We start from the raw sequence: 16,305 nt of genomic DNA, 5'->3' as shown, positions 1-16,305 counted from the left end.
GGAGGCGGGGTGTGCATAGAAATGCTTTATTTCAACGAGCCCGAGGGGAACGGGGGTAAGGCACGGGGCGGCTGTAAACACGGGGCACTGCAGCAGAGCCAGGGCGGCGCCAGCAGGCGGCTTCCATCGAACGGGGGGCTTCTTGTCCTGAGCAAGGGGTGTGGCCAGTCCTCCTCCCCCCAGCTCCTACCCCAACGTACCTCCTTTAAACTCCACTCCTCCACCTCCTGCACCTCCCTGCTGCTACCACCTCGCTTTACTGGGTTTCGCCTCCTTGAAGGAGCTCGGTGTGCTACATAAATCTCTTTTACTTACATTCTGGTGTCTGATTTTATGCCATATATTACTATAAAAGGGGTGGGGGAGGTTCTCAGAGGAGCAAGCGTCCGCCCTACTTGTCACTGACAATGTCTCTAGCAATAAGCTCTTTCATTATTTCATTGGTGCCGCCGTAGATCGGTTGAACACGGGCATCCACAAAAGCTCTGAGGGTGGGGAAGAAAAGAAAAAAGATTATTTAAATAAAGATTCCTCAAAATGTATATACAATAAAAATAGAAGAGTACCAACTTTTATCTTTGAAGATCCCACTTTTCACAGTAAGCTATTCTTCCCATTTTTAAAAAGATTCACATACATCAAGGTATTTTAAAAGCTCTACAAAACCAGACTCCTACCGCTTTTTTCCCCCCCCTGCTTCTTGCTCCCTCTTTCCCTCACATCCCCTGCGCATTAACTCAGCTCTGGCCACCAAAACCCCACTCGGCCCTGCCCACGTCCTGTTCGATAACAGCACGCCTGCATAAACTCTGAGAGCCAGGTGCCTCCTTGTTGTGAAAAAACAACTCCCGCAGAGCCAACCTGATAGTTATCATGGTAATTTCCTCTAATGCCCTGGCCTGTCTGATCCTGTCAACAGGACTGCTACCAGCACTGTCAGTTCTTTCTTTCAGGTGGGCCTTAAACACCTTGGGAGGAAAAGTGCCAATTTTCTTCCCGTCAGCCTGGCTACAGCTTTCCGCTGGTACCAGCTCCAGCTCCATGTGGGCCAGCAGCTGAAAAGCTGCATGCAGCCAGCGCATTTCCATCTCTGTGCTGGAACTGGCCCCAGGACATGCATGGCTGGTGACAGCACACAGGGTGACAGTGTGCTTTTCCATCCTAATTCTGCGTCATTATAGGGGGAGTGCAGCCCACTGAATCCCTGTAGATCCCTGATCCCTGTAGCTCAGTTGCTGAACTACAGGAATCACCATCCCCATACGGACAGCTGCTGCACACACAGATAAGCAGCACTTCAAAGACACCCTGAGCGGGGCTTGCTGACCTCCCTATTTAATGAGATAGCATGCAGGACACCCAAAAAAAACAAGTGTGTGAGCATTAAAAACACACGTTAACCAGCTATTTTAAAGTAACTTTTCATACTCTAAGTATATTTAGAATAACAAATCTAAACCTGCTCACTTTATAAAAATGAACTCTAGATATCTGCTTATAGCAACTGGGGTTAACCCTTCTACTCTTCTTTTAACTTCAGTTTAACCCTTTAACTTTTTTTTTTTTTTTAAACAGAAGCTCTACATATGTTATTGTGGCAATGGAATATACAGAAAAATAAAACCAAAAGTCTTCCTAGATAATATAAGGAAATAGTAAAAACTCTGTAACTGTTCCAAAATACATAAAGCAAGCAAGAAATTGGGAATGACAAATCTCCCTCTACATGTAAATCCCTCAGCTTTATCATTTAAAAAGGTACAAAAAGCTGAACATAACCACTCATGCTCTTGATTAGGCAACTTGTTATTTTACAGTATTAGGAAGCTTTAGGCTGACCAACATTTTCTTTCCTTCATGCATATATATTTAATTCCAGGTAAATTATGTACACTAGCTCATTTTCTTTTTAAATACCTTTTTTCCCCCCCTATTACTCCTACAAGGAGAACTTCTGTTTTGTGAAAAACAGGCAATTGCTCAACAGGTTATGAATTATTTGGAGGATCAAAACAAAGCTTTCCTGTAGACACCTGTACAGAGGATTGCCTTTCAATAAGCATGATGAGAAAAGGAACAGTAAATCAGTACTAACACAAAACAACTGACAAGTAGATGTAAAAGTGCCTCATTTTACTTTGCTAGTAATCCTTCATCATTGAAGTCTGAAATCTTACACTTACTTTGCAATTGGATACTCCCACATGTACCCCCAGCCTCCGTGCAGTTGCACACACTGAGTAGCTATGCTGTTCTGGAGATCAGACGACCTTAAATGATGAAAAAGAAATTGGTTGGTAGAAGGATGTATGCTGGGAAACATTACCAGAGACACAGATAAGTTACCAAGACAAAAATATAGCCAACCTTTTTATTTCATATAACTGATCTAAAGCGTTGGCCATTAAAATACTTTAGATTGTGAGGGCTATTTTCTTCCTGCGTGATGAGAAACGTATACATTGAATTGAAAAGCATTTAAGATCTGCTCCCCTTACAGAAGAGCTTTCAGAGAAGGAAAGCTTTCAAGACAAACAAATCTGTTTACCTTTCTCACAGGCCGAGACTTCTTTTGTAAAGCAGGTTGGTATATTCTCCGTTCTTATCAAATCCTTCAGTTGCATCATAAAATTTAAGAACACTGCAGGCTTCTCCCCCCCCCCCCCCCCCCCCCCCATGATGCTCTTTAAATATAACCATTATTAGGGAATACTTTATTTTCCCAAAAATATTTTATAGATTTAAATTCTCAGGAATACTTTAATTCTTAAACAGGACTGCTCACTGCAAAATATTCAGTAATTTTATGATCTAAAATAATTTTCTTAAAGCATTCAGTTTTGTAAACCTTCCCTCTAGAATGTGAGGGATAACATGCCCTTTGAAGTTGATGTCCTGCATCTCTCAGCTTCTGGCAAGCTGCATACTTCATGTTATTTCAAACAATCAATGAAAATCAGACATAAGAACCCCTAGGATTTTAACTGCACTAGAAGTTCAAGCTAAAGTTAAATGACCTGGGAAAAAAAAATAAATAAAAAAAGCAAAACAGTTTCAGAGTGATAACAGAAGTAAAGACAATGACCATTGGAGTCAATTGCTTTTCATGGAAGAATGTAAGAGGAGTCCTTTCTCCAAACCAACCCTCCAGCTAGGTTCTTCCAGTTTATTATACCAATTTTAAATCTGCAACAGTGAGTTACTGCCAACTGCCTTCTTTAATTATATCTCCAAATTTAGCTATATAGTACAACTGGTCACCACAAAGTCTACAGACCTTTCACCAGGCATCAGGAGAGAGACACAAGCTACAAAATTCACCCAACCTCTAAATCAAGTCATTGACCGGGCAAAAGTTAATAAGCAAAATTAATGGGAGATAGTCTCCTGAAATATTCCTTCCTGAATGAAGCAATTCTACTTTCAAACAGTTTCTAGACCATCTAAGAGTGCTATGGAAAGGAGACACGGGAACTCTATTAGGGAACGGGGAAACCCATGACAAACTGTGGCACTAACACGTGAGTGGATAGAGGAGTTTCAAATTCCTTGCTTTGGAAAAATCTGTTGAGGAAGTAAGTCTGCATCTGAGCTGGCACTAGCTGTTTCCTCCTCCTCAGAACTGAATGCGTCTACTTACATACCTGTTATTTCTAGGTAAACAGTGCTAGGAATAGCATTCAAACAAAATCCTTACTTTCGTAGTAGGTATTCTCACTGGATTCCATCAGCATTTTCTGCTTATTAACTCTACATTTACTTTTGAAGGTCTAGAACCTGTAAATCTCTATTTTCTATAACATTATTTGTTAATGCCTGGCATGCTTTTTTCCTCCTATCTTTGCAACCAAGATAAAACTACACAGATTACAAATTCATGTGCCTTATCTTAGATGCTTGTACTCATCAGGATTTCTCTGGTTAAGTCTAAGTTAACAGATAACACCATCAAATACAGGGAGAGGGAGGAGAAGTTCTGGCTAATAAAAGAAAGAACTGTTTAGTCTCAATTGCAGCAATGGCTGTAGCCAACTATTTCTTCCCAAAACCAAATAGCTTCGAAAAGTAGCTGGGCCAAACAACTATTGCTAAGTAATGCTAACTGAAAAGTATTCTATATCATATGAGCTTCAAATTAACTTGTGATTAAGAAAAAAGAAAAAAACAAATGATTTGTTATAGAAAAATGTAACTATTTGAATACCAATGAAATGCTCACTTTTAATTGAGGCTCAGTCCTAGCCTTAGTATTTATGGAAGCCTGTTTTAAAAGCATGCTATTACTTTGCAATTGATTTGTTTTAGCAGCCCTGGTTTTCAACATAACTGACTGTTGTTGACTACTTAATTTAAGTTAAAGCTAATGGCCTCTACTAGAAACTGACAATGTTATTAATCAGACAGTAATTTTATCTTTTGTTCAAATCTGAGCAGTTCAGCATTTTTATTATTAGACTCCCGTTAAGATTATACAAATAACATTTCCAAATTACTTTAACCACACACCAATACTTAGCCATAGAAGCTGTGGAGGAGTCCAGGCGTTTATCTGCATGCAGCTGCAAACAGTTGTCCAAAAAGGCTCGTCCCACACAAATCTGCGTTTTCATTTCTGCCAACTTGTGCTGTACCGTCTTATTTTGGGAGTGGACGGACAAGACAGAGGAAAGAAAGAGCAGCAGTAGTACTGTTTTTAAGCTACATTTGAAGTAGAAAGGTAAGCATTTTCTAGAAGCATTTCTATTAGATATCACTGTTTCAAAACAGTTTGGGCTCTTTATATCTAAATGTAGCTTGTTTTCAATACAATTACATCTTTACCAATCTTATTAGAGACAATTACTGCCCTTTAATCCTCTAGACCAACTCAAAACGTGGCATTATGGGGAAAACCCCCCAAGAGCCTGAAAACAAATTCCTAGACAGCACAGAGTTAAGAAGTAGGGGGAGCTCTGTTACTCTCTGCTCCCTCTTGTGGGAGAATGTACTTTCACTCTAGCTGTAACATTTATTTCATCATACATTGGATGCACTTCCTGAGCATTCAGTTTTTCAGAGTTTAAGCGATGCCAAGAGATATGCAAAAACAAAGGAATTTTTAGACCAACTATCAGAAAGTTTTCTGACACTGAGTTCTGCCACACTGGAAAAGACTTTCTAGATGGAAAAGGTAAAATCCATTGCTAAGGATACCTAAAATCCAATAAGGCAAGTATGTCACCGTCTTGGAGCAATTCTGGTAGGAATTGGATCAAAGCACCAAACAGGAGCAGAAGTTTTGCCTGATCTCACAGTTTTAAGCTTTTATAGAAAAAACCTTCTTGCTTCCCTGGACAATTAACCTAACCAGTTTTTAATACCGTACTATAGCAGGACTCAAAGAATTAGGCAAGTCAAAGCTCTAATTAGAAAGGATTTTTGATTCCATGCACATTTAAGTGCAAAAAGGAAACTGAAAAGGTATGCAAGAATGGATTTTTTTTTTTGACTCAAATTTGGCCTCCTAGTGATTGGCAACGTTTTACCGTAGAAAACATTATTTTGGAGGTCTCTGCACAGTGAACTACTACAATCAGAAAGCATTCAACACCTACATAAACTCTAAAATATATTTGTGTTAAAACTGCTCCTAGCACATACTAAATTCCAGTATTTCTGAATACTAAGTTCAAAAAGAAAAGAAGATCATAATTTCCTGAAAGATACCTTATATTCCAGCTTCTGAAGAGCTCAGTTCTGCTGCTATTCACAATTAAATATTTGATTTTGACAAGGGAAGTCAAGACAAAAATAAAAATACTCCAGCTCCAATTATCTCTGCAGTATATCAAAAGAAGCTAACATCCTCCAATGCATAGGAGTCACTCCTATCCTACAGACGAAACATACAGGAGCTTGGTCTGTTTCAGCCCTAAAAGATGAAGTTTTCAGGAAAATTAAAACATCAAACATTGATTTCCATGTTATTGGGTTTTATGACAGCAGCTAAATAGCACAAGCATGCCTCAAAATATAATTTAATTAGCACTGTCAAAAGTGAGCTATACTCCAGCAATAAATCCAACAGTTTTACAATGCTATCACTTGAATATCCAGCTACCTGGTAGTTGAGGAATCTTGTTACTACACCCATAAAGCTGAATACAAACACCTTTGCAGGCATTCAGGCAGCAAGGTCACTGCTTGGGGACCCTGAGCATCACTCTCACAAAGATCACGTTGCTGCAATGCATTATGTGCAGAGTTTTGCAGTACCTGCACATGCACCAAGCTCTTCTGCAGTCTGTAGGATTCCAGGCACATACAGGAATCCAAGCAGGTGTAATATACCCTGTGATTGGGACCTCTGATGGTAAAATGCAAGCCTAAGAGCAATAAAATATTTTTACTTCATCACCAGCAAAAAGCCAGTATAGTTTCTACAGCATATTTCACTTCCAAAAGCGGTACTGCTGTAGGGTACCTTATTGACTTAAAATACACGCGTTGCCTTTTAGTGGTTTTTAAAAACGTTGGGCATAAAGGAAACAGCCACAGCCCAAGAGTGAAGCCTCTGCGAGCAATCCTTTGGTAACAGTCCGGTGACTTTCACTTGCTCAACATTACAGGTACAAATGTATACAAATTCCATTGTGCATCTGGCTTTACAAGTCTTACAATTTAAACTCACCTGCAAGTGTGCAATCGTCTTCCCAAAGGCTTTTCTTTGCTTCACATAATTCCTTGTTTCTTCAAACATGAACTCACAGCCAGCAAGAGCCATATCAGCAATTAACAGTCTCTCCTTTAGAAACACAAATTACAGAATACAGGGGAATTAGTCCTACATTTCTGTGCATCAGACACACACACATAAATGCACAACTGGGAAACACATGTTCCGTGATGTTCATTGAGAAAGGGGGGCAGAAGTCACACTAGGGATCAAACCAGACACTACGTTACTGAAATTAATGAGCGGGACAGATGTCTTGATGCTTGAAGTCCACTTTAAAGGCTTGTTGGTCATTTTTCTGATAGAACATCACCCCAGAAAAATAGCTACATGTCAGCCATAGGATTCCTACTGACTGAAAGCTTCACATCAATTTCTGCTTAATTATTAGTTTTCATGGCTCAGTTTAAAAAAAAAAACAAAAAACAAAAACAACATACAGTGTTTACCTATTTCAATAGGACAACCCTTGAAAAAACAAAACCTACAAGAACACTGCCTGTTTTTCCTTCCTCTCATAAAATGTTGAAAAACAAAGTACAGAACGATTGCTTCTCGCACAGGTGAAGTCATCTTATGACATCTTATGCATCCCATTGAATCTGTCTGTGAGTGCATCTATTTTTTTAAAGCAGTACATTTCCTTTAATCAGGTTTCATATTTACTCACAGTATAAAATTAAATAAACATGATCTTTACCAGATGAGGCAAACAGACAGTTTTGACAAAGCACAGTTGTGTTTTGAAAAAAAATCACATTGCCTCTTTGTCCTCCCAAATCATTCCAAAGCTTCAGAAGTCAAACTGTTAATTTTCACTAGCAAGACATTTTTGTAACAACTTCTTTACTTTGCTATATGGATAAAGAAAAAAAATCTTATATCTTTAATATGCTTCTACAATTAGAAAAGCTAGAACAGCAACGCTTGGTCTTTCTTTAGAGAATGCTAAATGCATGAGAGCTCCAAGGTGTATATAGTCTACTGAGCAAAATGGTTCCATACTAGAAGTGCACAAGGAAACTGACATGTTCTTTAATATAATACCCTACGTTCAGGTTCTTCAATAACTGGGATTCAGAGCTCTGGCTTTAAGCTGGTGGGATGTCAACACTGTTACTAATGCCCAAAGAACTGAGCTTTTTAGCACTAGAAACTGCATAACTTAGGTAGAAAGCAGTAGTATCAACAGGACACTGCTTACAGACATCCCAATTCTGAGACAGATGTGGCTCTCCAAGATTGATCATCTCCAAGATTAAGGCAGATTCTTGCAATGAAAAAAGTTGGGTCTCTGTATTCTTCCTAAAGACAACAAACACTTTCAGTCCTCTTACCTGAGGGAGCTCTGCCATCAAATAATAGAAGCCTTTGTTTTCTTTTCCAAGCAAGGCGCTTGCTGGCAACCGCACATCTTCGAAAAACAGCTCTGCTGTGTCCTAAGAGGATTTTAAGTGCAAGGGTTTTCAGTCTAACATTCTCATCTCTTCATTCCACTTTTTTTGCGCCCCATTTTTTCATGCTATTGCATTATTAATTGACTCCTGAGGTCACCCATATCCTCCTACTTGAAGCAGCTTCAGGAACGCAGACAGCTGAGGGCCTTGTACAGTTACACTTCCTGAAGCGCCGAAGTAGAAATTTCCTCAGCATAACCTGTGTGCTTTGCTACCCTTTCACTGTTCTCCTCCATCTCTACAGACACCGTTTACAAAGCTAAAGACAGCAACATGATCCCATCCCTTCCAAGCTTCTTCAGAGTGAAGAAATCCAGCTTTGTAACCTCTCCTTGCACGTCATGTGCTTCAGACATCTATATGCAAACTCAGCATACGTACTTTGGATATATATTTTTTGTGCTCTAAAGCCTAAGAGTTAAGATAACACCACAGTTCCATTCTATCTTTATTTAGCTAGTGCCAGGAATTAACCAGTTTTACAATTCCTCCAAGTCTACTATGGGTTAGAGGTTGTATGAACTTACTTGAGCTTTCAGGCCAATCTTGTTCAGCTTGCGTCCTTTGATGAAACCTTTTGTTCCATTTTCCACCAGAAAAAGGCTGATTCCATGGGCAGGAGATCGGGCTTCTCGGTTTGTAACTGCAACCACAATCACTACATCACTCATCCAACCATTGGTGATGAACACCTGTATAAGGAAAAAAAAACACCAAAAACTTGCTTTAGAACAAGGTCTGTCAAAGGGAGGAATTAGTTTGAGAGGCATGGTTTGGATCAGAATTGTGAAGTTAAAGAACACAAATCTGTTTCGTTTGTCTGTCCCATGATAAAGACAGAAAGTGCTATCAACTGTATACATCAAATTAAAAGAGAGGTTCTCTTTTAAAAAATATGAGTTAGCAAGGTATAAAACACAAAAAGTATTGATGGTTTCTACTAACAACTGCTTGCTACAGTTCTGCAGAATTATCCATCCACCTGCCATAATGACTCATCCTAACTCCACCAAAGAAACGCAGTCTTGACTTCAGCTACACAGAACAAGTGAGTATCCTTTTAAACACCTACTGTGAAAAATTGCTTGCATGCATTCTCACCACCTGAAATTCTGCTAAGGCCTTAAGTCTCTGTCAGTACTATGACTCCAACAGGGTTACAAAATAAGGGGACAGAAAGATGAAGCTTTAAAAAAACAAAAACAACCCTATCACACACCTGTTGAACCCACACTTCTATTTCAACACCTTACTTCTGCCCTCTTGCTTTCTTATTATGGGAACAAAAGATGAGGTTAATGCTGCCAGCTTTGTAACAGCTTGACAGCGTACACTTGGAATCTAATGCAGTGGTTTTGTCTTTCTAATATGAGCAGCAGATTCCTGAATAAAGATTCCACAGCTTGCATTTTAACAAGCCACTCAGACCACAGAAGATTTCACACTGGTAGCACATATATTTTGTTGTTCAACCTCAGCACTGAGAAATAACCCTGGTTCTGCTTATACTATGCAGGACTTCTTCCAGTTCAAGGAAAAAGAAAAACCTTACATATGATTATTTAAAAGCTACAAAGCTACCTGCTCAAACCCTTCCATAAATTGGTCCACAAATTGCCAATAGCAAAAGTATAATAAGTCTTACAAAAAAAAAAAAAAGCAACTGGAAAAAAAAAAGCGGAAGGACTAGGAGGAAACACTGATTCCAGTGTACATCCCTCACTGAGTGCATTCAGCTACCAAAGGCTTCAAGTGGCACATGTCTGCTCACTTACCTTACTCCCGTTAAGAATCCAGTCACTTCCATCTTTTTTTGCATATGTTCGTACTCCTTGCAAATCACTAGAACGAAATTCAAAAGGTCCTTCAAGAAACTGTTCCAGAAGTTGCAATTTGTATCTTAAATTCTATCCAATATAAAGCAGACTTCATACCATCCCTACACGCAGTCAGTGAAAATGCACAGGATAACGGAACATGGTGAAATGGTTTGGAGTGTAACAAACCAAAAGCCTACTGCAGAAAGGGATGTAAATCTACGCCATTGTACAAGAGCATGAGGGCCTATTTTAATGTACTGGCTTTTGGGAGGTGGTAATAATCAAGAACTGACACCGATGTATCAGTAATGGGTCAGCCTCCCCTTATGCTGATATGCTTCAGAAGACAAATGCCAGACAAAAGGACATCTTCCAAGCAGGCTCAGTCCTAATGAGGAGGCTCTGCAAAAAGCCATTGGCAATGTCTACCAGCTGGAGAAGTGTGACACCAAAAGGTTTTGCTCTTCACCTGTTCCTCTGTTTTGGAAACTGGCCAGATCAGCTGTGTCTACCCAAAACATGTGCTGTCTGTCCTTCAATAATGACAGTGAAGGAGGGACACTTCTGTTTTGAAAGGATTCAGAGGGGAAAAGAACAATACAACGCTCTGTTTCACAACAAATCTAATACCAAAGAAGTCAAACCTTCTTTGCTGATGTATGTAATTTTCTCCTTATTACATTTCATATTAAAATTATATTCACATGACAAGCAGATTATTAACTCTAAATTCATATTATAAAAGCAAATGCGAAGCATATTTGCCGATGGCAATACAATAAGGAAATGCTTTCTAAGCAAGAATATTGAAATGACAAAGCTGTAATCTGTAAGTCTGAAGTCCTACCTATACTGGGTTATTGTGTAGTTACTAAGATGACCATATAACCAGGATACTCGTGAATTTTTTTCCACTGAGAAATCAGTAGACTGCACATAACATTACGACCATCTGTCTTTGTTTTTAGCTTACCTGCCAGCCCCAGGTTCTGTCATGGCAATGGCACCAATACACTTGCCTGCAACCATTTCAGGGATAAAGCGTTTAATCTGTTCTTCAGAGCCATAGTTTGCAATGTAAGGCATGACTATATCTGAATGAAGGCTGAAGCCTGGGCCAGTACAGTTAACATACATCCTTGGAAAGTGGGGAAAAAAACAAAACAGTTCAGGCAGAAATTTAACCAGTGAACCTGACAACTTTACAACATGGCCCCAACACTGAAAAAAAGCGCGACCCCACAGAAGTCTCAGGCATAACCTGAACATGTGGCATTTGTACTGTTATTTATAGAATGTATGTTCACAGCCAAATTGTTGTATAACCTAGAAGACTAATGAAAGTGCTTCCCTTGGCCACAAAGTCCTAGCAGTAGAGCACAATGACATTTATTACTTAAACAATCATCTGGAATACTTGAAGCAGGAGGGACTTACATAGGTCTAAAGTATCCTTCTCATGAGAAACACTATTTTCTGTAACCGTAGAGGAAATCTTATGACAAAAACAGTTTATTGGTAATATGATTGAAACTGTTCCTGATGTGTTTAGTACTTACTGCTCCTCCCAGACCACGGCAGAAGAGAGAATATCCGCTCCAATGCCTCCATGCTTTTCAGCAATAGCAACACCCAGCAAGCCCTGCTGTCCAGCTTTTTCCCAGAGCTCCCTGCTCACCTGGCCATCCTTCTCCCATCTGCAAACAGCACAACAACAGAGTCATCCATTAAATTCCCCCCATGCTCTCTCTCATTTGTCATGGCTGCCACTTCACACTAGAGCACCTGCAGGCAGGTTTCACTGCTCAGGAGACTTTCAGTCTCAGCAATACACAAGTGGGGTGCAGAGACAACTACATTTCCCAGCTAAGAAGTGGTGGCTTAATAACAGGTTTTCCATTCTCCAAGCCCACAAACGCCAGTGGCATTCCACAGACACCAACTATATAACATGTTTGAACTCCTGTTTCCAATATATAACCCGACATCTCTTTAAGCCTTGTTATGAAAGGCTGTGCTGCCTATTGGTCTGAGCACTAGACCAGGATTTAGGAGATTTAGCCACAACCATCTGGATAATCACAAGCAGGTCTTTGTCTTCCAGACACTCTATTTTCCCCACATACAAAATGCATATAAACACATCAGTTTGTGAAAGATTTCAAATCCATCAATGAGAACTGCTTTTTAAGGAAGAAGTGTCAACACATTAGCAACCTTTATATATACATAAAAAAAAAAACAACCGTCTGTGTACTTTGCACTGTACTTTGGTAAATTAACGCTGTACGGTGGTTTCAAGTCCACAAATAGACAGTTAAGGCTCATCTGCTGACAGTCTGCAGATTTAAAACTACAGGAATCACTTGTTCTCAGAAAAATATTACCTTTTAACTGAGTTTGCCAACGTATTAGGAAGCTGGATGGCTATTAATGGCACAGAACAGCTTTTTTTTTTTAAACCACCTTTTTGAAAAAATATGGTAGATAAATTGGATGAGAGAGACTCCTCCGACGCACCCGTGTGTGTTAGAGCTATACCACAGCACTTTATCCACAGTTAATAATGTATCTTATCCTATACACTTAAGCTTATTCCCAGAGCTTCTGCTCCTGCACTGGAAACCTTAAACAAATCCCTCTAATGACCATACTTGCTTTTTTTGTCCCCCCATTTTCAGGGCTATTCCTGACTCTACATCACTCATCACTAAAGTTTCTCTTCCTCACAATCATCCACGTTCATTGATGCAATGCCAGTCTCTTCGTGTTGGCTCAGCCAATTGATATTCTGTGCCTGAAGCCTACTTGTTTACTTCAAAGGTGTGAGAACAAAATGTTTCAGAGGTCGCTGAAGTGATGCAAGAACAGAAGTCTGACTTGTTCCAATCTACCTAGTTGTGTCAGCAAGCTAGTAAATAGATCATAATTAACCTCAAGCAGATCCAGTATCTGGTGCAGCTTTGTAAACAGAAGTCATTCTAACAAAAGATGAAGGAAACTATCTGTTTTTGTGCACAGAATATGATTATATAGTGGAAAATCCACTTTTCCATGACTTTGAGGTCCTGGTTAGAGGGTAAAAAAAAAAAACACAAAACTGGCAACAATCCTGATATAAGCAGTTTCTTTTGCCTCCTGCTGTTCATTTCTGCCCCAGAGCCACAACACCTCACCCACTCAGTTGTGCCATCTCGATTGTTTGTAGATACACTCTGAACTGCATCAGGAAATTTGTCCTGCAGCATGACTGAAGAATAAGCCCTTCGTTATCCCCCCCAGTGCTTCTACAGGCCTGTTTTTTCAAGTAAAGTGAAATTGCTCAAGACAGTACTGCAGCTTAATGCTACAAGAAAACATGTTCTAAGTTCATTCCCTTCAAAAAAATGTTCTCAGTTCCTTCCCACCTCACCTCCCCCAACTATAATATTATACAACTAAAATAAGGGGAAAAAACCTCCAGCTCCACTTCAGTGGAAGAACGGCACCTCTACTGTGTAGAAGAGAGCATACACACTTCCACAGAAGCAAAAAACATGCGAATTTAAACCACAATATTTTGTGTAATTTTCTGGGTAATGCATACTCCAGCTTACCATCCTGCATGGACTGTATCTGCAATATCCATTGCACTAATCTAGACACAATGTTAATGCTTTTTGGATGACAACATGGTAACTGTCTCCTTAACTTTACCATCAAGACACAGGTGTCAGAGTTAATATGGATACTTCGGCTGAAACTGTACAAACTGCATTTGTCCTGCTTAAATACCTAAAATGGTGGTGCCAGCTCAGCATTCAGTGAATTTTGATTGTGTGCAACTCATCAACATGTGAGTTTTATAGGCAGGTTTGTTTTAATCAAGTCAATTTGAAAATAAAAGGTAAAAGAAAACAAATATCCTGTTTACCTTGTCGTATTAAGTAACACCCAAAAAAGCGTATTTGGAATAAAAGCAAGTTATTTGGCAAACCAGAATGTTTGAAAGGTATCTTACTCTGCATGAAAAGGCAGCACTTCTTCCTGAAAGAATTTCCTGGCACTCTCCCTGAAGATATCATGATCAGATGTGAAGATCCTCCGAGTTCCTATATCGGTTAAACTTTTAGCCGAAGAGGGTTCTTGGCGCTTTGTACCATGCTGTTCAGCGTGCGCAGGGCTAAAAAAGAAAAGTGAACATCCGTTTGAACACAGGCACCCCTATTTACGTAACCCTTTTACAAGAAAGGAAACATCTGCCTGCTAAACTTAGTTCATATCACAAGTCTAGCCTGCTATTACATCCAAAGGATACTCACAATAAATACCGTACTTTGTTGGGCTTTGAGAGACAGTAAAGCAAGAACATTTTGTCCTTAACACTTCAAATACATTAAAAACAATAATAATACAAACGTAAGTAAGGGGATAAAATTTCTCATCCTTAGAGATGCTAAAAATCACTACCTCCTCATCACCCCATGGCACAACCCCCACAAGCAGTTCAGTTCAAATAACAAACTTTTTGAACGAGCAAAGTTTTTTTTGTGGGTTGTGATCCTTCAGACTTATTTAGTTAATTCCCATACACGGTCCCCAAAGCCCCAAAACTTGAAATCCATAATGGCAAAAATTTAAACTCTCCAAAATAAAAGTACAACATGGATTTGCACACTCTTACACACAGGGTATTAGACCCTGCATTATCATAAACTTCTGCAAAGTTTTAACCTTGAAAATAATACTAACATCTCCTAGCTTTTATTATTTTTGCATACATTAAAAAGTTAGCACAGGAAGGTTAATCATCCCAGAACTCTTGACACCAACGTCTGCAAAAATAAGCTTTTTTTTAAATATATAAAAAAAAAAAAAAGGAAAACTGAAACAGTGATAGATTTCAGTAGTGGAAACCGCATGAGGAAAGCATAAATAAAATCAGTAAGTAAGGTTTAAAACTTTTCCAGGAGCTTACAGTGTAAAGGATGACATACCACTTTATGGCTGAATTGAGATTTCATTTATCACCTTTGTGTGTTGGGTTCTTTGACTTGCTTTTACTTTATTGCCACAAAACATCAGAAATTATATCCACAGAGCTGAGCTATATTATAATGGAAAAGACATTCTCCAATCCTTTCCCAAACTATGCAGTATTGCAACTTGCTTGCTAATATTTTGTGCTTTCAGACGCAGGCTTCCCACGCTAGGTATACAACGACTTTCCCAAAAGCTGCAGCTTATTTTTAAAACTACTTATGACAACACCGAGCTACATTTAAGATGGCTCTTTTGTTGACTGGGGGCGCACAGCCCACTTGGCACGCAGACAAGGGCTCTTCCACCACCTTCCACCACCCCACGGTGGCACAGCTCAAAATTTAGAGGCTGCCCAAGGCCACCAGGGCCCTGCTGCTCGCCCTAAAACCTCTCCTGCAGTGGGATAGCCTGTCTCACAAGGGCAAGGACACGTCCTCCCTGTCACCTGCTGTCACCACCGGGACTCCGTGTCCCTGAGCGTGACCAGAAGTGGAGCAAAGGTCAGCCCCGGCCCTGCGAGGGCGCTCCCAAGGCTGCTGGGCCTAGGATGCTCAGGGGGCTCGCCCAGATCCTGGCTGCCCTCCTGCAAGCTGGGCACGGACATACGCATATAGACAGACACCTATAGATGTGTATATACGCTTATATAGCTAGAGATGTGTATTTGTGCCTAAAAGCTTCCTGCCACATGAGCACATGCCTATAACCCCTCCAGATACATACAGGCACGTACACCACTCACATGTATGACCATATACATACATGGGTACATACACTGAGAGTAACCCCACAAGCACTTACACACCCACCCCCACATAGACAGGGGAACGCAACACATTTGTGACTAAACACGCACATTGTACATTTGCCTAGACATCTGTGCCCCCACATAACGCCCAACGAACGGACACCCCCCTCCCCTGATGAGCTCTTTCTTCCCCCTTCCAGCCCCAAACACAGACGCCCGGATACCCCACACACACCCGTCCACGCCGCCTCCCCACTCCTCAAAGCCCCCAGGGACCGCGGCACCGTGCCCCCGCCGCGGCCCGACGCCCCCCTACCTGGCCTGGGCAGAGAAGGGCCGGGGGCCGGCGGCCCGCAAGAGCCCACGCAAGCGGAGCAGCCGCGCCGCCATTTTGCGCCGGGGCGTGGCGGTGGGGCAGCGCCAGGCCCCGGCCGCCGATCCCGGCTGCTGGGGCGCCTCCCCGGCAGTTGATTTTATATTTATATGTATAATATATAATCCCTCGGTTTGTTCAGAGGTAACTTTCAGTCAGGGAGGCGTTGC

At 40.6% G+C, this 16,305-nt stretch overlaps 1 protein-coding gene across 1 annotated transcript; it reads right to left on the bottom strand.

Annotated features, from left to right (window-relative positions):
* Positions 1-10: 10 nt before the first annotated feature.
* Positions 11-16,239, bottom strand: ACADL (acyl-CoA dehydrogenase long chain). The gene is made up of 11 exons (XM_083842179.1): positions 16,079-16,239; positions 13,993-14,154; positions 11,552-11,689; positions 10,966-11,130; positions 9,948-10,014; positions 8,700-8,864; positions 8,053-8,154; positions 6,671-6,784; positions 4,507-4,634; positions 2,184-2,270; positions 11-485 (listed from the first exon to the last, which is right to left on the bottom strand). Exons 1-11 carry the CDS (start codon positions 16,150-16,152, stop codon positions 392-394), a joined length of 1,296 nt encoding a protein of 431 aa, XP_083698305.1. The 5' UTR covers positions 16,153-16,239; the 3' UTR covers positions 11-391.
* Between the last annotated feature and the right edge of the window lie 66 nt (positions 16,240-16,305).

The sequence above is a fragment of the Anser anser genome (assembly GCF_964211835.1).
Source record: "Anser anser genome assembly, chromosome: 6".
Taxonomy (NCBI): Eukaryota; Metazoa; Chordata; class Aves; order Anseriformes; family Anatidae; genus Anser; species Anser anser.
Note: the sequence above shows the minus strand (reverse complement) of the source record. Positions and strands in the feature narration are given on the sequence as shown.